The following is a 21,107-nucleotide window of genomic DNA, read 5'->3' on the forward strand; positions in this document are numbered from 1 at the left end:
GGTACGTATATGTAGAAACCTTGGAAGGGAGTTCTTGGAAGGTCCCGCGGGCCCCCGGGGCCGGTGAATCGGCTTACATATGCGAACGCGAACGCGGAAACGGACGCCTAGCCAGCTCCCTCCCGACAAAATCTCGAAGTGCAACAAAATTTTCCGGAGGTAATGACTATTTGACCAAAAATTGTCATGATGTCTCAGCCTCTATCCTTCATTCCTGACAGGCCGAAGGAAAGACTCGCAAATATGTTGTGTAGAATGGCAATTGAACATGTGTAAACAGGATAACTTACGGATTTAGTTTATGAATGCCTGATATACAAGGCATCAAGATTCGATCTCGCTGAAGAAACTCCGATATCTGACACTTACTCCGGAGGATATGATCGACCAGTATGTATTTGATATGATATTGTTAATTCCCATGGATCTATATGTATGTAGTTCGTAATGAAATATATGACCAGGAGTAAGCGATTTGCAACAACTATCTTGTGTGCATCCATACGACCGCATTGTGAATGGATCGACTTGAAAGAAATCGGAAGGCCAACAGCCCATTAGTCCAGGTTGATACATCTCTGATAGGATGACGCCTTAGCACCTATCAAATAGGCCTACTCTCCATGTATGCCAATTGTCCTACTGGAACTCGAATAATTCAAGAAACCCGATGATTTTTTTCAAAATAACCTAAGATGCCACCATACGGGGAACTAGAGACATCCAACCATCTCACCCGTGGGGGCGGTGGTTTCCACGCGACCATCTTTCATGCATGCTATGGCCATAAACAGTCATTCATCCACACACTCCAAACCCAACACCCAGAACATCACATTTAAGCAAAGGTAGAGGGGCGAGAGTAGGCGAAGACCTTCTTGCCGACCTTGCCACCGGCGCGGTGGGGCAGAGGGAACTTGAGGTCCTTCTGGAGGAGCTGCTTGATGTAGGGGCGGCGGATGCTGTCGTTGTTCTCGATCTCAACAACCTTGAGGATCTGCAGGGAATAACAATTAGAATATGATTATGGTCGAAAGGTTCGGGTAGCGTAACATACGTGGATGGAACCGAAACGGGAGCGGTGACGGGCAGCCATGTCCTGGTAGAGGGCCTCAACAGCGTCGGTGCGGCTCATCTCACGGAACTCCTTGTACATGTTGTGGGTACCGGAGCGCGAGTCGTAGCGGATCCAGATACCGAAGTTCTTGACCTTGAGGGGGCGCTTCTCCTCGATCTAGACACAAGAAAATGAGCACCATTCTATATCCTCGGATGTTCAATCCCAACATACCACGTTCAGGGAAACGATCTCGCCGTTGGCCTTCTTGAGCTTACGGAGCTGGGCCATGAAGTACCAGAAACGCGACTTGGCCACAACAGTGTTGGGCGCAAAGATGCGCATGCGGTACAGCTTGGGCGTGGGGTTCGCCTCGTTGGGCAGGTGACGCCCGATGACCTGGTACTCAGTAAGACGCCCTGGGAATCCGTCAGCCATTGTTCGTAGTGGATATTCCAATCGCCCAGATGTTCAGTTCGAGAGATTAAACGGTGCGCGACGCAAATGGGCGAGAATTCGAGAAGACCAAGGGTGATTTGTGGATGTTGAAAAATTCGAGATTCAACCATGCGTAGCCCTGATGGACGGTGTTGTGCGTTCCTTCATAAACAATTCCAAGCGACGTCGATTTGCCATTGCGTCCACCTCTTCTGCCATCCCAATGTCGATATTGTCGGGGTCTTTGCGTCTCGAATTTCCTCCAACCATATGCGCGCACCGTTGTCTCGAAAAAAATCCTGAGGTATCGGGAAGGGAATAGAAATCACTCACCCATCTGGAAGAGTTTGAGGTTAGTATAAATCTCCGATAAAAATCGAATGGTAGGTACTCACTGTGATTGTCGCTGTGGTGGATGAGTCGTTAGTGTGCCGTCGATGGAAAATGAGAATTGTGAGGTTCCAATTGTGCTTAGGGTTGCCGCCCTTGCCCTAAGCGAGTGGAGGCATTCCGTTATGCGCTAGTCCCATTCGGTAGTATTGCTGCGCCACTGCTCTTCCGCCACATCTCACCAGCCACATTGCATCGCGTTCCCCACATGTCTTCTCCAAAAGTATGGCGTTCCTCACTTGTTTGTCTTTGTCCGGTCGGATCTCAACCTTGACCCCACCTCGAATGCTTCTTTACAACCCATAACTTGCCAATCAATCTAACCGACGCGCTCTTCCGCCAGAGTGCAGTTCACCATGACTTCTCTCGCGACCGCGTTCAAGAACGCATACCTCAACGGGTCCGGCCCGGAACTAGCTGCAGTGCTCACCCCGATCGCACCGCCTGAAGATCGCAATCGGCTGCGCGACTTCTACCGGTTCTCCAACGTCGAATACATATCCAAAGATCTCAGCTACGCTCTCTTCCACGGGAAAAGTCTGAAATTGCCAAAGGCCGAACAGGCTGCCTGGGTTGACATCTTTGTTGTTTACTGGGAAGCTATAGGCGAAATACTTCAGTGTGAAGATCGCCTTTCGGGTGCTAGCGTCATTACCGTCTTCAATGCCTGGAAAAAGGTCGCCAATGCCCTCATCCGGGGATACTCGGGCTCTGCCGGCATTCCGGCTTGGACATTGCCGTGCTTGTACACAGTCGGGAAGTACTTGCGTACTTTTGCGATCAATGCCGATCTCGAAGCAGCTTCCCAAGGCTCCGCTGGGTTTGGCTTCCAGGATGACATCGCAGCCGATGTTGAGAAGAACGCCAACTTGGAGGAGGCTGCTCGGGTCATTAACCGGATGTTCACTCTGTGCCTGAGTGATAGGTAAGGATATGATTGAATTATTTGAGTTGTTCCATTGCTGACTAGACCTAGAGCACCCCTCGAAGAGTCCCGCAAGTGGGGTATCTACAACATGACCAATCTACTATTCAAGACGTATTTCAAGGTACTAAATGTCGACCTCACTGTCGCCAGCGAAAGGCTAATCTCTTTCTTTTAGATCAACTCCGTCGGCCTTACCAAAAACTTGCTCCGTGCCATTAAAGCCTCGTCGGCCGATCTTCCCCCTCCCGAAGTTTTCCCCAAATCCCACATTGTCACATTCGAATATTACGTTGGAGTCATTCACTTCTTGGATGAGAATTATACAGAGGTATTACCAAGAGCTGTGTTTCTTGGACCATTCTCGCGACTGACTATTTGAAACATAGGCCGAGGAACACCTGACATGGGCTTGGAAGATGTGCCATCGAGACGCTATCAAGAATCGAGAGTGAGTAGCCCTCCAGCTATAGATATATTCCCACTAACCACTGGTAGATTGATTCTTACCTACCTTATTCCCTGTCACCTTGTGACCACACACACTCTTCCTAGCAAGGAGCTTCTTGCGCCATTCCCACGTCTCGAGAAGCTTTTCCGGTCTCTGTCGAACTGCATTCGAAAGGGTGACCTGGTTGGATTTGACCAGGCTATGTCTGACGGCGAGGAAGAATTTGTCAAGAGACGTATCTACCTGCCCTTAGAACGTGGACGTGATATCGCTTTGCGCAACCTGTTCCGCAAAGTTTTCCTCGCTGGTGGTTTCGATGAAGCCAAGGAGGGTCAGTCTCCGGTTCGACGTACCCGTGTCCATGTGAATGAATTCGCGGCAGCTCTCCGTGTGGGTACTTCTACAAGTGGTCGATCACGCGTTGATATTGATGAGGTGGAGTGTTTACTCTCCAACCTCATCTACAAGGTAAGCTGACAAGTATGATCAATCCGTAAGTGCTTACTGACATGTCGCTTTAGGGACTCATGAAAGGATATATTGCACGTGATCGAGGCATCATCGTTTTGAGCAAGGGAGGCAGTGCTTTCCCAGGCACAGGTGTTTAAAGACGCTTTTAGGCGGCAATGCACTGCAACGTATTGAACCCCTTTTCGTCTAATGCCCATCGACAACTCCCTCGGTGATTTGCTAGCATCTTCAAAGCCGTCAGGTATGAATCCGCCTATGACTTACATTCATACAGCTATATCATTCAGCACACCAGAATACCGATCAGGCAACACCACTGCCGAAGAATTTTGGCATCACGCGATACACATTGCACACTAGCAACGTTATACATGGCCATTGCTCGGATCGAAGCCCTAGCTTCGTCGGTGTCATCCAGTCCACGCTTGCCTAATACATGAGAATCAACTGGGGTAGTTGGACTGCATTAGATTTTATCTTTACGAATTTACGAATAATTGTTCCGAGAACTTAATCTTCAAATATGCTCTCCATTCTGTAGATAATGAAACATAGTAGTACACGGGTATAAAACACTATAAAACACTGCCAGCAGCGATATAGAATAGAAACCACGCAATTAGTCAAAAACCAAACAACTTACCACCTAAACCCGGAATCCTGACCATCCCTAACAGTGAGTCGTAACAGCCGAACTGTCAACCGATTGACCAGTATAGTCATCCTAACCGTAACCCAAATTAGCACCTCATCCCATACTCACACCAAGGGAAAGAAACTCACCATATGATTACACAAAGCAACAAAAAGATCAAAAAACAACTTCCCCCCACGCTCCATTTCCGCCTGCATAGTCCCACTACGCATAAAAGTGCCCCTAGATCGCACAATCAGCGCAAGGTAATGCGCCCGCAGTTTCGACTCCGTATCCGGCGTGTTGGCGTACGCGAACCGCGCACTCGCAAGAATCGTACTACACTGGATTCCAGTGTGTAGACCTTGCTTGCGCAGTGCGATACGCTGGAGATGGGGGAGGTTGTATTTTTCTGCTGCGCAGCTGTAGAAGACATACATTAACACATATTCACATTCATAATCACATCCATAACCAAATGAAAGGAATAGAAGAACGAAAACAAGATAATCACTTACTAAATAGCCGTATCCCGCAATATCACCCCCCGCGCCCGATGATGAAACACCGTCGCCGTCGCCTGTCCCAATTCACCACTAGTGCCAGCACCAACGCCCGCATCTGCGTCTTCTAGTTCCCAAGTCTGGGTCCGGCTGTTGTGTCGCAGGCGCGGGTAGTAGTCGCCCTTGTAGAGGTACTCGAGGACGCAGGAGAGGACTTCAGCTTGTTCATCTGGGAGGTCGATGCGCTTGCTTGGGGATTGCTGGGCGAGTCTAGGGCGTGGCGCATTCGGGTTGGGTGTTTGGGCTGTGCAGTGCGCGGCGAAGAAGGGGGATGTGCGGAGGATGGCTTCGTGGGCTGCGAAGAGTCGCTTTTCGGGGCCCACACGGAGCATCACTATCGGGCTTGTTGGGGGTATTCTGTGGGGATGGTTAGTGGTTGGGTTTATGAATTGGTATAGATGATGAGACGATGATGGGATGCAGATAGAGATAGAGATACATCCATGTTGTGGACAGGACTTACGTTACATCTGGGGGTTTATCGAATCTTCGACGCTGCTCGACTGGTCGAGTCTTACTGCCAATCGAGCCAGAGCCCGAACCCGAACTATCTCGCTCTTTGTCTTTGGGTGCCCGGTCTCTGGTTCTCTCGCGAGGAACCCTGCGCGACTGCAGCGTGAAAGCTGAGGCCTTTGCCGCGCGATACCGGCCCGGAATTGGACTCTCTGGAGTTCTTTTGGACAACATTGCTATTATATTATGGGTCTGAATAGGAGACAGGATTGGGGAGAATACAGAGACAGCAGTGGATGGATTCAGGGGGGCAGATGGGGTGCTATTTATAAAAGACAGAAAGGACTGCAAGCTCCCGTTTGTTACAGAGACAAGTCATATCGTACGTTATATTGTATTGGGTGGAGATTACAGGACAGCGCCGGACGGTTTGTATACGGATGATCTGCTGGATAGCTCCAATTAGCCTGCGCAGAGGGGTAGAGCTTGACGAAAGACGCGTCACAATCAGTTTCGAGCGCGTAAAGGGGTTTTTTCGAGTCGCCAAATGGGCGCGAGGTCACGGGCCTCGATTTGGCCAATCAGAGGTCGCCATTGAGACAAGGGGAAATTACGACTTCCTATTTGGGAAATAGATGTGGATTGCGGTGGATTATTGCTTCGCATCGGAGGCAAATTCTGATCTTCTGTTTTTGTTGGAATTGATACGTCCATTGGGCAAGAATATCTTGGAGTGGTGATGTTGTTGATTTACCCCTTGAACTTGGTTACGTTCGAAAGTCAAGTTTGAATAAAACTGCAGTGCTCCGTACAACTTTGATTGAATGAACCTGCATTGCAATGTCGCAACAGAGCCCCTGAACGCCGACGCTAAACGCCCTTGACAAGACCCGGTGTTCCCGAAGTTACCCGTCCCATCGTCACTTGCCATGGAATGGAAAATACCCGGAGATATGGAGACAAAGAAAAAAAAGAAAGAGAAGGAAAGTGACCTACGTTACAGGAATACTTTCCTGGCATCCTTAGGGTGGCTTTCGCTAGGACAATACGGGCATTTGAACCGATTACCCTTGCCCAAGCGTTTCAACGATTCCTGCGCAATGACATGTCCACATGGCATCATCATAGGAGGGTTCTCATCGGTCGCCTGCTCCTTTGACACCGGACAGACAAAGATAGAGTGGAAGAGATATTGGGGAGGAAGGGGTATTTCGACCTGAAGATATGATATAAATATTAGCATTGATTCGTACACAGGGTAGCGGTTTTCTTACCGGAAGCTCGTTGTCGGATGTCCACTCCGTCCGCTTCGACTTCATAATCGTTTGTAGCTTCAATAGCGTCGGCAAAGCGATCGCGCCCGCTGTAGCAGCAATGTACAGCGGCGAGTCCGCCGAAAGGCCCAGCAAAGAACAGAACTCGCGAGTGAAGAAGTGAGCTACGTCATCCCAAGCCGAGCTGTTGTTGAAGAGAGCTGCATATGGCGACCCGCCGAGGTTGGGCGAGTACGCCATTGCTCCGACCAGTTGCTGAACTTCTCTCAAATATCGGGGCACGAACACATGGAACTCCCGCCGCGCATACTCAAGCGCAGCGAGCCATCCACTTGCGGTTCCCTGGCTGTTTGCTCCACCATGGTACAGCCATACATATTGTAGTCGACAAAGCTCGAATTCAAGGTTGCTGCCCCGCGCGTCCAGCGCCTCGCGGTTTTCCCTCGACCATTCGATTGCAGGCAGTAAGTTCCTGTTCTCTTGTAATTGTTGTAGGATATAGTACATTGAGGCGAATTGTTTCCGGATCTCGGTCGAAGGGACTTCGTCCATATCGAGCAAGCTGGCAGGTGGATTGGTCGGTCCATGTCCATTTTGGGAGACTGGATACATTGTCTTCTGCTCGGCAATCTCGGAAAGGAAGGTGGCGGCCACGCCGAACTGGCCTTCACGAAGGAGATGCATGGCGATGGCGCGGTTGATGAAGTTTTCGTGTGTAGAGAGGCCATCTTCGTCGGTTCCAGGCAGTGGTCGATCTTTGAAAAGCTGTGCCCGATGTTAGATTAGTGGCAAGGCATGGATGACCCAGTATTCCCAATACCTTATCTAGAGATTTGGTGTACTTGTTGAGCCCACTGTGAGTCTCTTTCAAGCTGTCATTGATAGAGTCAAAGGAAGATTTGACCGAGTTCTGAAGTGTGGCTAGAACTGCAGAGGCAGAAGATGGATCTATTTGGGGAGAAACCGGTGTCGTCAGTTCAGAACCTAGCAGGTCCACGTTCATAAGTTACTGACCAGCAACGATGGCATCACGGGCAGACTGCAGTGAATCAATAGCAGACTCAACATTCTTGATGCCCTGAGAACCTTCGGTCCTCTTGATGAGTCGGCTGTGTTCTTTCTGCACTACTTCCATTGCAGATGGGGTTCGGTTGACGGGGCTCGGAGGTGACTGGCGAGGTTACCCAGTCTCGCCATGTGGAGAACTTTCAGATAAGAGCTCTTTTATCTCGGCGCCTTCCAAAATGAATAAACCATACAATATATTGAGGCAATAGGAATCTTTCCTTCAAATAGATGCAGCTATAACGAAGATAATACCCAGACGAAACCAGTCGAAATGAAACAGAAAGACAAGCTGTTCCGGGTGATCTTCCACGTGATTCACCCCTCCATCCGGAAAGTGATTGGTAGGTGATTATGGAGCATTAGGCCTAGTACATGGTAGATGAGGGCTCGTCTTTCTTTAATAGGTAGATTTAAGTGAATACATTTCTTCTTGCATCGGAACCATAGCTGTTCTCGTTCTCCTTGTTCTGTTTATCCCATATACCGCCTTCTAAATCTGTTCACACTGGACGTTTTACCACCCAGTACTCGGAATAACTCGGAATAACCCCTTACAGAACTCGGAATAACTTCTCACATCCGGGATAGTGTTTTCCCGCCACAACACGGGATGGCCGGAGTATTGTTAATCCGGGATCCCAGGGGAGGAATATAAATAGCTGGTCCTCCCCCCCGGATCTTCCTCTTCTTTTTCTTTTCTTCTTCATCCTGGTGCACGGGTTTTACACGTATCAGTGAGGAGACATCCGAGATCGTGTTTTTGCTAGTTGAAAACTACCAAATTGACTACTTCAAGTGAGCCTAATCGCACACTTGGGAATTTTTGAAAACATCTTGCCTCAACTCCTTGACTCTTTGCAGTCCTCGAGTTGAATTTGATTCTTCGATGGGAGACTTCCGTCACCCTCAAGTATCTTGAGTCTTTTCACTACTTGTTACCCATGTTGGTGGCGCTTAGAGAAGAGATTACCTTTTAGATGTCTGCCTAGATCGATCCCCTGTGAAGAGTTTTTCCCAAAATGAAGCGTGTCTCGCGCGTTGTCCCGCGCGTCTTCGTGTTATGATTCCTCCATCTTCCCCGGTCTCGTACCACTAAATTTACCACCCACGTTGTTGCCGCCCCAGTGTCCCTTTCCTCATCAATGTCCATGTCCGGTCGGTATTTTCGTGATCATTCCTTCCCTTGGCACTCTTTACTGCCAGCGTCCAAGGTTGTCCTGAACTGCCTTATCAGTCTTTGGAACCTCACCGTATCCACATGATTCTCACAAAAAAGTTCATATTGCCGTGAGTCTCAGCACTGTGCCCCACTGATGCAATATACCTGAGGTCTGAGCTAGAGAATGTCTCAGGGTAACATAACCCCCTTGATCGCGTCACTTACCTTCACTATTTGGCAACTCCAGGCCGGTCCATACAACATACATAGTAGTCGAATACCACGCTATCAAAAGCCTCACTCCTTCATTTCAATGGAGCTCCTCTGATGGCACTACAGTTACTGACGTGTCACTATAATTCCTCTACTAACTGCATTCCCACCGACCAACAAAGCCATCCTGTCTGTCTCTTCTCCGGACCGTGAAGTTTTGTGCGGTCGCAGCAGGTCGCAGCAGGTCCAAACAGCAGACACCTCTTGATGATCATCGAACTCGTGGGACGATCCTGGATTCCATCTCCTACCGACGTCTGTGCCCTCGCATATCCCCCTATGATATACCCGATATCGAAGTGATAGATACTCCTCGCCTATTGGCCTTCAACATCGGCATGGAGTACCTGAAATCATGCTGCAGGTACGGTCGCAGTCAGGGGAGAGGCAGCTGTTCTGTTCTTACACCTAGATTCGAGACCTGCGAAATAGTCATGGGATTTGCGTTTCAGACCCCAGTTTCCTCGAGCCTTGCCAAGGAATAAATATTGGTCGCTTGATGCAACTCTGATACACTACTCCATACAGCTGATAGGTACAATGAGAATACAACCTTTGTTGATGCATGAGAGAATTACTTCCATCTCCACGTCTGGGGTATCGTCCTCCGCACGATGAACATTCTCCTTCGCTTTTCAGACATCGAATATATCCCCAGCCCCGCCCCCCACCAATGATACTGAGTGATATATATCTAACCAGTTTCTCAATTCAATGTTTTATGGAGATTGGTGGATCAACAGTCAGGCATCAGCCAAAACGTGTCAAGTTCATTATCTACCTGCCGAGTTTGAAGAAAGCAATATCAATACTCCCTACATGGGTCTTTGTGCTAATTTTGTAAACCCGCTTCTGTCTTTCGACGTACGAATACGCACTATCTTTCATATACGGATACGAAACATGGGCTTTTTATCCGAAACAACCATCAAGGGGTTGCCAATTCCTTAATAGACCCACATACCATAACTGACTATCGTCATAGGGGCAAGAGAGAAGGGATCGACAGGCACAATCTCTCGCTGCCTGACTCCCAACGTAAGGATCACTTTCTTTCTTTGTCAACTGCTCGAGTAAAGCGATGTGGCTGGTATCCAACTTCACCAGCCCACGCTCTTTGATACTATCGCTATAACAAGACTATGACTGCTGCTCCAAAACACACTCCCTAGCTATCCGCACACCCCCAAAATGTCACCCCCATCCTGGGTCTTTCCGGCCATAGCCGCGTCCACCTGGCTAGGTGAGGTCTCCAATTATCCACGGTCGCATGGGGCAATGATCTAACACTGCATTTAGCAATGCTACTTGCTATGCTAGGACATTGGACTATGATCGGTGAACCGAGATATGGCTTGATGAAGCCTGGTCAGAATATCCCGTGAGCAATTGCCGTCTTTGTCCATCCCCATAATCATGCCAAGATTCTTAACGGTTTTTGAATAGATTCATTTCAGATATCGGAGCCCAGGAATTAAAGCCACTGTTCATGATCGGATCTATTATGACAGTCCTCCTTTTAAACCTCTCTTTCTACAAACATGTTCAAAACAAATCATATATCAGCAAAGCGTGCACGCACGGTTCATTCTTTTTCACAGTCGTCGGGAGCAGCGGCTTGATCATGCTCTCTGTCCTCGATAATATCGCCCACCATTTCGTGCACGATGTCTGCGTGACGATCTTTATGTATGACCCTTGCCAAGACCGATATACGTCTGCGTTACAATGTCCTAACGGTTTCAGTGTGGGGTTCCTACTGAGCGCAGCCTTGATGTGCTTGGATTATATCTACCTCGGAATTGCACATGCTCTGCGGGAGCCTATGCTCATGACAAGTTTCGTTATCAAATCTTCGTTCATCGTTGTTGAGCTTGCCCTCATTATCGTCTTCCGCATCACCGAGCATACCCACTACCAACAGAACAACACGGCAGCTACTCTTGAATGGGGTGAGTAGATATATCGTCTCCACCCCTCCACTGCCCTACATTGTACTAATTTGCTCCACAGTCATCGCCTTTGTCTTCACTGGGTATATTCTTTCTTTGATCGTCGATCTCATGCCGTCCGCACAAAGGAATCTCCACAATCCAAAGGGTTATCAACAACTCGAGATGAGCACGGGCATAGGCACGGGCTTGCTGCCTTAGCCTGTGGCTTGATTGATTCTTTGTTATAGGCGCCTGGCTGTAACTTATAGCGTTGGTTCAGTTCGCGGCCTTTTTTTAAAATGTACATATATATATATTTCCGTGATCGTGAAACGAATACCAAGACTTCCTTCCTTCCTTGTGGCAATTCCTATGTCAAAGTAGACCCAATTGGCTTCCCAAAAAATAGCAACACCCGCTCATTCTTTCCCTTTGGGATTAATTTATTCGATATCAGATAGACCAGCGGAAATAACCTGTCCAAACCCTAGTTCCACTTACCAGTTACCACCCTTACAACCGATACTCGACCTAAAAACAAGGGTAGTTAACTCCGAGGACGGCCTTGGCACTCTCAAAACCCATGAATCATTAGCAGTAGAATCTCGGCAGTAAGATGGTGGATAGGGCTGGAGCTGTGGGGAGGCATACGTACGCACCGACGTATAGCTTTTAACGCCAAGCCTCGCGGCGGAAGACCGAGCAGCAATCCACGCCCAATTCGTGGGCGCCAAGATAATCTGCAGATGCTAATATTGCATTGCAAAGCTTGGCTGTTTATATTGGAATTGACACTGAAGGGCTGAAAAATCGAGTTCAAAGAAAAGCTCTACCTGAACCAAATACGTATTGTACCGAAGGAATCAATCAACAGATCTCAGAAATGCCAATCGATCTACAAAGTAGTGTTTGGTTACGTCTTCATCGATCGATGCTAGTAGCAAGTGGCGGAAGTAGCTTGTCCCAATCATGGGCTCCTGCCACTCCACAGTGGGAGTCGTAAGTGATGCCATCATCCCGATCCAAGACTGGGTTCAGCCCCTAGTATCTGAGCACTAGTGTAGCTTCCTGGTTCGTGACGCCACTCAGTGCTTATAAAGGCAGCTTGGAACCCCTGCATCCTTTTCTTCTCAGAATTATACTCACACTCAAATACCCTCTCAATCTCATCGTTCATCAATCCATTACCTTCCCACTTCCTCATACAAATCATCCATCATGGGTCTCTTCAGCCACCACCACCACCACCACCACGATAAGCACGACGAGCACAAGAACCACGAGGGCGGCCACCAGAACGGTCACCAGCAAGGTCCCGGTGGACCCCAGGGCGGATTCCAGGGACAGCAGGGTGGTCCCCAACACAATGGCGGTCCTGGATTCGGAGGGCCCCAGGGTGAATTCCAGCGACAGCAGCAGGGTGGCCCTGGTGGCTTCGGAGGACCTCAGGGTGGTCCTGGAGGCTTTGGCGGACAGCAGGGTGGACACGGCGGCCATGGCGGCCACGGCGGACCCGGTGGTCCTCAGGGAGGCGTATGTATAGCTCGCTCATTGTCATGAGACTTTTACTGACGTTTCTATAGCACGGTGGACGTTAAATTGTCTAGTGTGGATGCGATTGGAGGTTGATATCCTTGAGCTTTTGCAGGAAATGTTTTGAATTGCTAGACTCATAACATGGCATAGTTTTATAAATGTGAATCATGTCTGCCATCTCGCTGGTCGAGCATTTTGGTGATGGCTTTCGAAAATCGTCTCTTCCTTGATGCCGTAGTTGATCTAGAGGAGTTAGCATGAAGTTTCAAATAGTACTTAGAAGAATACTGAGCTTTTCCTTTCTTGGGAATTTAGCAGAGACATGTCGCAATTTGTGAATGCCGACTATCATCATGTGGTCTTTCTCAAACTGTCTGATCTTCTAGAGCGGACTGGGCAAGAATTAGCAAGGTGGACCTCTGCTCATAAGCAACCAGCAGTCAATTCCATTAACAATTATACCTTGAAGAGATACTATATCTTGTACGGTCACAAGTGGCATAAAATAAGGTGAGATGAGCTGGTGATGTCTCCTGTTGTTGCTGGTAACCACCAGTAACAAAATCCAATCTACCGCTCACGCTCGGGGGACTTGATAGAGATGTGACGAACGATGTTAGCAGGAATCCTTCCTCGGGAGGTCTTTCTGTGGACCCGTCTGCGACAAAATCAAATAAGAAGCGAGATACTGGAACTGTGCTTGCACTTCAGCTGACACTTGAGAGTAAGATGCAGATTAGCCCCAATGCCTTCGAGTCGACATTACTCCATATTGATTCCCAATCTCTACACCAGATCGACAGCTTTATGCGAATCAAAGATGATGGGAGAGCAAGCGGGACACCCGATTGAATGCATCACACATTCTGAATACGATCAATAATATTGTTGAAGAAATTGACAATGGCCCGAACGCTTTCATGAGCCACACGGAGAGCTGGGATGTTTCGTCTTCATATAAGGGGAGACTTAAGCACCCAATGTCCAGCACATCAAATGTTTGAATAGACAGCTTGTTTGGGGGAAAAGACTGTCGCTGTTTGACCAGCTATAATGCTGCCACCAGAATCGTCAATATGTGAGAGCATCATGTGTGTATTTAAATGTAGTGAGCTTGAAACCAAGCACGTTTACTATATACTCTCTTACTAACAGAGACAGACCTAACTAACTATAAATCGTAAGGAGAGCCGATACAGAACCCCATTTGATTGGACCGCCTATTTTACGTTGGCGGGACCGACCAGACAACAACGGTCACATGATCTGTCCGCCGTAAGGTACGGAATGACGTCGCCACTTTTGCACCTTCGGGGGGTTTTACGGTTTTCAAGGCGTTCGCCCGAATTACGTTTGCCTGTCTCCTTTGACTTTAGGCTCATACTATGCCTCAAAACCTGTTGCCTGGATATGTCACAATTGTTTCTACGTGACCAAGAGTGCAGGAGGACTGAAGGAAGGCCGGTACTCCCTTCGCATCTTGAGCTTAGGAGAGGTGACCTGGTTTAGGGTTGAATGATCGGTGCTATTTCCCTTTTTGCTCCCCTTAGCAAAGAAGCCTGGACAGGAGACTAGTCGCCATGCAGGCCAACGCCCCGAGTGTCCCTCCGGTGGATCGCGCCGATTCAATGCCATCGGAGGCTGCCTCCTCCGCAACTGGATCTGAGCGTCCCCCACCGCGAGGCCACCAGCGACTTGTGTTCACAGATGCGGTTGCCCTCCGATACCTCGAAGAAGACCCCTCGACCGATGTGCTCCAGCGACGTGTAACACTAGAAGGCTATGAAATTTATGCCGTTGAGCAATGGGCCTGCTCTCGCGTGCATCCGACATTCATCATCTCGACCTATACCGGTGACCCTTCGCATACAGTGATTGTGGGAGTATTGAGTGTTCCGACCAATGAGGCTACATGGTCACCTCGCTTACGGATGTATTTTGACGCCATGAAGCAATGCCACGCCAGAAAGAAGGAATCACCATTAGGGACGGTCATGGTTACGGATCTGGCCTCATTCCCTTCTGCCCTGAGTCTAATTCCAATACCCGATGGCGATATAAAGAAACACCGGGAGGACTTTATTGTGAATGAAGACTTAAAGAGACTTGGGTGCGCAGGCCGCGCGGGATTGAAGCTTCAATCTCCTTCAGCGGCGACCGAAGCCAAGTTTCACCAGCTGTACCGAACGAGCGAGAGAGTTCCTTTATACAATGCAGTCATGGAATTGGTCAGACAGTGCCAGATTGCCTTGATGGTGTTTGACAAGCTAGCCCCGGAATATGTGGACGGGCTACTTTGTGATGTGACTGAGGCGGCTGTTAGCGACTGGTGGACAGATATCGGGACAGACCTGTACAACATTGAACCAAGCGACAGCAGTCTGGGACCCACCAGCGTGGCTGCGTTGCTGGGCACGTTGCTCGGAGCTCGTAATCGACTGCACGCCTATGGCGCCCCTGTGGGGAAAGACGCATTCGACTTTCCCAACCTAAAAAGAGGAATCGGTGGATTCCAAAAATCTCAAAAGATGAAGCGATCGCGAAGGCTGGACCGACTCACATTGGACCGGTTACACCGCGTGACGGCCAAGGCTGCCAATGCAGAAGGCTGGACCGATGCAGTGAAGTCAACCATGGCAGAGCTTAGTGGACAAGGTGGTGAGATGGTTATGGGTATGGTCCGCGGGCGTGACAAAGGTGGCATTGCCGATATCGAAACACTGGATCTTGACACCTTCGTACAGTGCTGCAATGGCGAGAGAGCAAAGTGGCTGTGGTTGGGTAAACCGCGCAAAAGTGGTGTCGAAGACGGGTTCGCTCGCGGGACTGGATCGGATATGATGTTTACCACCGATGAACAAGGCGGTTATGTCTGGACTAGTCGCAAGAAGCATTCGACAGAGGATATGCATGTCGAGCGAGTAAACTCGGGGCCGGATCACTCTTGGAAAATGCCAGAACCGACTGTTGAAGAAAAGGATCATCGAAAAAAGGGCGTCAGCGGACGAGTTTCAGATGCGCGAGCAGGGCTAGGACGTTTCAAAGATGCAGTCGGACTGCAGGGCCTTCGCCATCACCATCATCCCTCACGAGACGGCCCCGATTTAGCACACGATATTGCATACCGTCCGTCCATCGACAGTGACAACGAGTCACCGTCAACAAAAGCGTCAACAAAAAACCGGACTGACTCTGGGTTCCGGTCAGAAAGAATGATATCAGGCGACATCGAAAAGCTTAACGAGGAGGAAGGCAAGCCGCAGCTGTCGTCAATTCGCGACTCCGGGAGAAAAGCTCCTGAAATCCATATCGAACCTGTACCAGAAGATGAGCCAGAACCGCAAGCTCAAGACTGGCCCATTTCACAGCAGCCTCCAATCATTGAAGAGGATTCCGATATGGAACGCGTCATGTCTCGGTCGACGGCAGCATCAACAGACCGCGAACGTGACCGTGAGAGTTCGATGAGCGGGATGGCTGTCATGGCCCTGCGGCGGTCGCAAAGTTTCGAAGAATTCAAAAGCCTTGAAAGCGAGATTGAACGGCGAGATAACTTCTGCGCACGACACCTGTCGTTCAGCACAGTTGAAGAAGTGATATTCAAATGGGAGCCGCTAGGCGGGAAACCAACCGTCAAAGAAACTGATAACCTAGAGGAGGCCATAGTTCAAGAAGACATGCTTGCCTCAGAAGGGCGCATCTTCAGCTCGCGGATTCAAGAGCTGAACCAGCATACTGTGCCTTGGGTTGAGCGACAAGTGGATTCTGTGGACGGTCTTAATCAACTCCTATATGACCGACACGAACAGCTCAACTCAATCTACCTGGAACGCTTCACCGACTACCAGAGACTGCGCGAACGATCCAGTGACATCCTCATAGATGAAAGTCACCACCTCACCGATGGCGTGAAACGCGTCGAGTTGCTGGGCGCCAAACTGGATTACGAACTACACGTTCTCGAGTCTAAAGTTGAGGACGTGGAAGCCGGCCTGAGCGACTTCGACCGTCACATTGTAAATGTCGAGATGAGAATCAAAGCCCTGCTCAAAGGCGAGGAACAGCACGATCTTTCCTGGACCGCATGGATAGCGCGATCCATGGGGTTCTCGACCTAACAGCCATACTTGTATCATATTTTCTTTTTTTCATTCTCTGTTTTACCCTTATCCACCATATTGTACATAGCCAGAGATAGACCGGCGATCGTGCCTCCCATTTGCGATGGTATAAAAGTGAACCATCATTCAAAACAGGCTCCAATTCCAGTAGGCCGAACCAGTCAAATAGCCTTACATAGAAACAAAGACCACCGAGCTCTCTAGCTTCAAGGCTACCAGAGCTCCTTCCCAAGAAATTTCGTTGTCAACCCGTTTAGAAGCCCATGCCACCCTTGTTGGCATTGGCCTCGCCCTGCATCTTCTCGCTGACCTTGATGTTGACGTCGAAGAACTTGGACACGCAGCGGTCGAGACAGACGGACTCGCCCTTGTTGAGGTCACCTTCGCGGTAATCGGCGGGGATACACTTCTTGGTGCAAGACTCGGTCAAGCTATGATTCGCGACGGGAACAAGTTAGAATGTTTTCGGGATATAGATAGTTCGAAGATGCATTGGAATGGGGTTTCTGCAGCCTTGCTGGTTTCTGAATCGAGATACAGCGCTTGGATATGCTGTAGGTCTTCCAACATACCGGTTGAACATGTCTGAGATCATCTCGACTTCTGTCTCGGCAGCAGCAATCTTCTCTGCCGAGGACATCTTGGGGGCACCGCCGAAGAGGAAAGACATGATGTACGAATAGATGGAATGTAGATGGTAATGAGTAGATATGTGGAGTAGAGCACCAAAGAGTCCAACGTATTCGGAGCACGGGAGGTCGGAGAAGCTTGGGCCACCCGCGTGGAAAAACTCGGTTCTGCCGCTTCTTTTTTTTCTTCTTCTTCTCCTTCTTCTTCTCTCAACAATGTGAGAGCCATTGGCATTTGCTATGCTTTCAATTCGCCCTAGATGGGCTTTATCTGGCTTTGGCCTGCAAAACAGGTAAGATTTGCATTTACTTTTTACTGTTTTACTCTCTCATTTCCCACCATCCCCCATGACCCCCTTATATGATGATTTATCCCCGCATTAGAACCGCTACAGTGATGTCCTTTTGGGCACTGAACGTACTGGATTTTATCTGACAAAAGCTTATTGCTTAATTTTGGATCAATTGTGTCAATTTTCTCGAACATTGCTAACCCAAAATCTTCAGTGCAGGACTGCGACTCGCTAGACAATCACGCATTCAGAGTCCATTTACATCACGACTAACCAAGCAACCAATTCGGAAGAATAGCTCTACAGCATCACCAGGGAAGGCCTTGCAGGACCGCATACAGCAGATCAAAGATGCCTGCGCAGACCCATACCCTCGCCTAGCGGTGGACACACGCACCGTGAGCTGTGCCGAGTTTCGCTCTCGCTACGCCGAGCTCGCGGACAATGATTCAGTAGAAGACACAGTCGTCGTCTCTGGTAGGTTCTGTTTTCTGGCCTTTACAATGCCCATGTACTTAGAATAGTAGGAAGAATCCGTACCTATAGACTCGCCGGAAGCAAATTGATCTTCTTCGATATCGTGCAAGACGGTCATAAGGTCCAGGTGATGTGCAACAAGCGTCGTCTGGACAGTGTCTCTCCCGAGGATTTCAAGAAGTTCTATCGTCTTCTGCGTCGCGGTGACGCTTTCTGTATGTCTCGTTTCCGTCCGGCTTGACTCGAATGTCGCCCGCTAAATGCTGTTCTAGCTGTAACCGGTAGACCGCACCGCACTGGACGAGGCGAGCTCACCATCGATGTGAGTGAGCTGCCGCAGCTGCTCGCGCCGTGTCTGCATGATGTCCCCGTTCACGATACCGAGCACGAGACCTCTCCATACCCTCGCCATGTCCAGTTCCTAGCGAACCCCGCGACGGCCGATATCATTCGAGCCCGCGCGGCTCTCATACAATATCTACGCCAGTTCTTTATCGACCGGTCCTTTATGGAGGTTAGCACACCGATCGTCGGGGCTGCGGCAGGCGGCGCAATTGCTCGTCCGTTCTATACCTCCGCCACTGAGTTCCCAGACCGCCAGCTGTCGTTGAGAATCGCACCGGAGCTATGGCTCAAGCGCTTGGTGGTTGGCGGATTCGACAAGATTTTCGAAATTGGACCTTCGTTCCGCAATGAAGGTATGTTGAAATAAATAAAATAACCTGTCTAGCAAAGCTGATGAAATATAGGCCTGGATAAAACCCACAACGCAGAATTCACCACCTGTGAATTCTACCACGCATACGCCAACCTCGAGAACCTAATGACCATGACCGAAGACCTCCTCTCGGGCATGGCAGCCCACATCCGCGCCTTAAACAAAACAGGTACTCTCAATCCCACAACAGCCAACTTCACGGCACCATTCCGCCGCATCGACTTCCTCATCGGTATCGAAGAGGCCACCGGCCACAAACTGCCTAATCTCGAATCCTCCGATGCCCTAGATAAAGTCCGCGCTATCTTCACCGAACTCTCCCTCCCACTCCCAACAAACCCTACCCTCCCCCGCCTCCTCGACGAGCTATGTAGTATCTATGTCGAATCGCAATGCATAGACCCAACCTTTATCATCAACCCACCCGAATGCCTCTCACCACTCTCCAAATCCTTCATCCACCCAACGACGAAGCAGCGCGTCGCCGCGCGCGGCGAACTCTTCATCGAAACCAAAGAAGTGGTGAATACATACGAGGAGGAGAACTCGCCGTTCGAGCAACGTCGTAAATTCGAGGACCAGCTACGGTTCTGCAAGGCTGCTGGTGAACCCGGCGAAGTAGACGAGAGCTACCTCGAAGCCCTGGAGTGGGGGTTGCCTTCTACTGGTGGATGGGGTTGTGGCGTTGATCGTCTCTGTATGCTGTTCACGGGGGCTAAGCGAATTACCGATGTGTTGCCGTTTGGTAATCTAAGGGCTGTAACTAGACGGCATGGACAGTCGAGTAGCGAGTGAGGATTTTTGTACTATAAATCTGGTGGCTTGTACGATATACTACATAAGAATGGGACCATATGAATTTCTCGACTTCTATTGGATATGTTATTTATATCCCTGCGTCAAGTAACATCGTGTCAAATTTAGTACAAATAGGCGAGTAACCTTTGATATCGTTAAAGATAGGCTAAACCGATAAACTCTTGGAAGCGGGGAAGTTGATTTTGATTTCTACAACATCATGGAGACCAACACGGTGGCTACAGTGGCTGAAGCCGTTACTGTCAGTCTGCAGGAACTTGTAGATGGTAAGTTGAGGGCTTAGAAGAAAAAGAAAAAGTGTAGATGCTAAGCGATGCAGGAACTGTGTCTTTCGACACTCTAACCGAAGCCTTTGGACCGTCTTCACTGGGCATCATCGTCGTCAAAGACCTACCCTCGACTTTCAGCGACCTGCGCACAAAGGTTCTCTCCAATGCCTCGTATCTGGCGGCTCTTCCTGAACCTGAACTGGGTAAGTCTCCAAACCCCAGAGATACCCCCACCAGACTCCAACCGGTAGCAAAATCAGACTAACCTCCATGTAGACTCTCTCACTAGCCCAGAATCCAAATACCTGGTCGGCTGGTCCTGCGGTAAAGAAACCCTGAAATCAGGCCATTTCGACACGCTAAAGGGCTCGTACTACGTGAACTGTGCCTTCTACCAGGATGCATCTCTAGACAGCGCCCCCGCAGACGATTTCCCAGATCTACCCCAGTATACCGCACCAAATATCTGGCCTTCACCAACCAAATTACCCGAATTCAGGGGCAGCGTGGAGTCACTATGTGGGTTGATCATTGATACCGCGGCTCTGGTCGCCAAGGCATGTGACCGGTATGCAGAAGCCAACATCGAAGGCTACAAGCCTGGATACCTGCACCACGTCGTGACAACTAGCCTGACAACCAAAGCGCGACTATTACATTATTTCCCCGGCAATCAGGAAGACGAGTCTGAGGCTGAGGCCAGTGACGACGACTGGTGCGCCACGCACCTCGACCACGGCTGTCTGACCGGTTTGACATCGGCCATGTTCCTCGACGAAGCGACTTCCCCTCCAACTCTCGATCCATCGTCGGGGTCTGCGTCTGGCCCTCTCCCTGAACTCCCCCGTTCCCCCGACCCTTCGGCTGGACTGTATATCCGCTCGCGCACTGATGAAATCGTTAAAGTCAATATTCCTAAAGATTGTCTCGCTTTCCAGACTGGTGAGGCCTTGCAGCTGATCACGCGCGGCAAATTTATGGCCGTGCCGCATTTTGTCAAGGGGGCTAAGGCTAGTCCTGGGCAGAAGATTGCGAGGAATACTCTTGCTGTGTTTACGCAGCCGAATCTTGCGGAGGAGGTTCAGCCTGGATTGAGTTTTGCGGAGTTTGCAAGGGGTGTTGTGCAGAAGAATTATTGAGTATTTTGTGTTTGTA

At 49.5% G+C, this 21,107-nt stretch overlaps 11 protein-coding genes across 11 annotated transcripts; 7 read left to right on the forward strand and 4 right to left on the reverse strand.

Moving 5' to 3' along the window:
* Positions 1 to 838: 838 nt before the first annotated feature.
* On the reverse strand, positions 839 to 2,076 carry N7537_003061 (60S ribosomal eL20 domain-containing protein; the record flags this gene model as incomplete). Its single annotated transcript, XM_056894119.1, has 5 exons — positions 839 to 997; positions 1,058 to 1,234; positions 1,292 to 1,476; positions 1,887 to 1,986; positions 2,068 to 2,076. 5 exons carry the CDS (start codon positions 2,074 to 2,076, stop codon positions 839 to 841), a joined length of 630 nt encoding a protein of 209 aa, XP_056759114.1.
* A 165-nt stretch (positions 2,077 to 2,241) lies between these two features.
* On the forward strand, positions 2,242 to 3,869 carry csn12 (the record flags this gene model as incomplete). The annotated part of the gene is made up of 6 exons (XM_056894120.1): positions 2,242 to 2,810; positions 2,862 to 2,934; positions 2,989 to 3,141; positions 3,200 to 3,261; positions 3,309 to 3,729; positions 3,783 to 3,869. 6 exons carry the CDS (start codon positions 2,242 to 2,244, stop codon positions 3,867 to 3,869), a joined length of 1,365 nt encoding a protein of 454 aa, XP_056759115.1.
* Positions 3,870 to 3,921: 52 nt separating this feature from the next.
* Positions 3,922 to 4,165, forward strand: N7537_003063 (uncharacterized protein; the record flags this gene model as incomplete). Its single annotated transcript, XM_056894121.1, has 2 exons — positions 3,922 to 3,973; positions 4,020 to 4,165. 2 exons carry the CDS (start codon positions 3,922 to 3,924, stop codon positions 4,163 to 4,165), a joined length of 198 nt encoding a protein of 65 aa, XP_056759116.1.
* Positions 4,166 to 4,402: 237 nt separating this feature from the next.
* Positions 4,403 to 5,616, reverse strand: N7537_003064 (BTB/POZ domain-containing protein; the record flags this gene model as incomplete). Its single annotated transcript, XM_056894122.1, has 4 exons — positions 4,403 to 4,456; positions 4,516 to 4,789; positions 4,885 to 5,286; positions 5,393 to 5,616. 4 exons carry the CDS (start codon positions 5,614 to 5,616, stop codon positions 4,403 to 4,405), a joined length of 954 nt encoding a protein of 317 aa, XP_056759117.1.
* A 763-nt stretch (positions 5,617 to 6,379) lies between these two features.
* N7537_003065 (ubiquitin-protein ligase RMD5) lies at positions 6,380 to 7,791 on the reverse strand (the record flags this gene model as incomplete). Its single annotated transcript, XM_056894123.1, has 4 exons — positions 6,380 to 6,598; positions 6,657 to 7,421; positions 7,477 to 7,604; positions 7,671 to 7,791. The coding sequence occupies 4 exons, from the start codon at positions 7,789 to 7,791 to the stop codon at positions 6,380 to 6,382; spliced, it is 1,233 nt and encodes a 410-aa protein (XP_056759118.1).
* Positions 7,792 to 10,347: 2,556 nt separating this feature from the next.
* On the forward strand, positions 10,348 to 11,309 carry N7537_003066 (Frag1/DRAM/Sfk1 family protein; the record flags this gene model as incomplete). Its single annotated transcript, XM_056894124.1, has 5 exons — positions 10,348 to 10,399; positions 10,456 to 10,537; positions 10,603 to 10,845; positions 10,903 to 11,108; positions 11,170 to 11,309. The coding sequence occupies 5 exons, from the start codon at positions 10,348 to 10,350 to the stop codon at positions 11,307 to 11,309; spliced, it is 723 nt and encodes a 240-aa protein (XP_056759119.1).
* Positions 11,310 to 12,308: 999 nt separating this feature from the next.
* N7537_003067 (uncharacterized protein) lies at positions 12,309 to 12,688 on the forward strand (the record flags this gene model as incomplete). Its single annotated transcript, XM_056894125.1, has 2 exons — positions 12,309 to 12,623; positions 12,674 to 12,688. The coding sequence occupies 2 exons, from the start codon at positions 12,309 to 12,311 to the stop codon at positions 12,686 to 12,688; spliced, it is 330 nt and encodes a 109-aa protein (XP_056759120.1).
* Positions 12,689 to 14,206: 1,518 nt separating this feature from the next.
* On the forward strand, positions 14,207 to 16,744 carry N7537_003068 (putative Sin3 complex subunit (Stb2); the record flags this gene model as incomplete). Its single annotated transcript, XM_056894126.1, has 1 exon — positions 14,207 to 16,744. One exon carries the CDS (start codon positions 14,207 to 14,209, stop codon positions 16,742 to 16,744), a length of 2,538 nt encoding a protein of 845 aa, XP_056759121.1.
* A 256-nt stretch (positions 16,745 to 17,000) lies between these two features.
* On the reverse strand, positions 17,001 to 17,417 carry N7537_003069 (Tim10/DDP family zinc finger protein; the record flags this gene model as incomplete). Its single annotated transcript, XM_056894127.1, has 2 exons — positions 17,001 to 17,178; positions 17,320 to 17,417. The coding sequence occupies 2 exons, from the start codon at positions 17,415 to 17,417 to the stop codon at positions 17,001 to 17,003; spliced, it is 276 nt and encodes a 91-aa protein (XP_056759122.1).
* Positions 17,418 to 17,616: 199 nt separating this feature from the next.
* N7537_003070 (uncharacterized protein) lies at positions 17,617 to 19,659 on the forward strand (the record flags this gene model as incomplete). Its single annotated transcript, XM_056894128.1, has 5 exons — positions 17,617 to 17,669; positions 17,884 to 18,146; positions 18,197 to 18,361; positions 18,419 to 18,844; positions 18,896 to 19,659. The coding sequence occupies 5 exons, from the start codon at positions 17,617 to 17,619 to the stop codon at positions 19,657 to 19,659; spliced, it is 1,671 nt and encodes a 556-aa protein (XP_056759123.1).
* A 223-nt stretch (positions 19,660 to 19,882) lies between these two features.
* On the forward strand, positions 19,883 to 21,091 carry N7537_003071 (uncharacterized protein; the record flags this gene model as incomplete). The annotated part of the gene is made up of 3 exons (XM_056894129.1): positions 19,883 to 19,949; positions 20,003 to 20,155; positions 20,229 to 21,091. The coding sequence occupies 3 exons, from the start codon at positions 19,883 to 19,885 to the stop codon at positions 21,089 to 21,091; spliced, it is 1,083 nt and encodes a 360-aa protein (XP_056759124.1).
* Positions 21,092 to 21,107: the final 16 nt, after the last annotated feature.

The sequence above is a fragment of the Penicillium hordei genome, assembly GCF_028827395.1.
Source record: "Penicillium hordei strain IBT 12815 chromosome Unknown utg000001l_segment0_segment0, whole genome shotgun sequence".
Classification (NCBI taxonomy): Eukaryota; Fungi; Ascomycota; class Eurotiomycetes; order Eurotiales; family Aspergillaceae; genus Penicillium; species Penicillium hordei.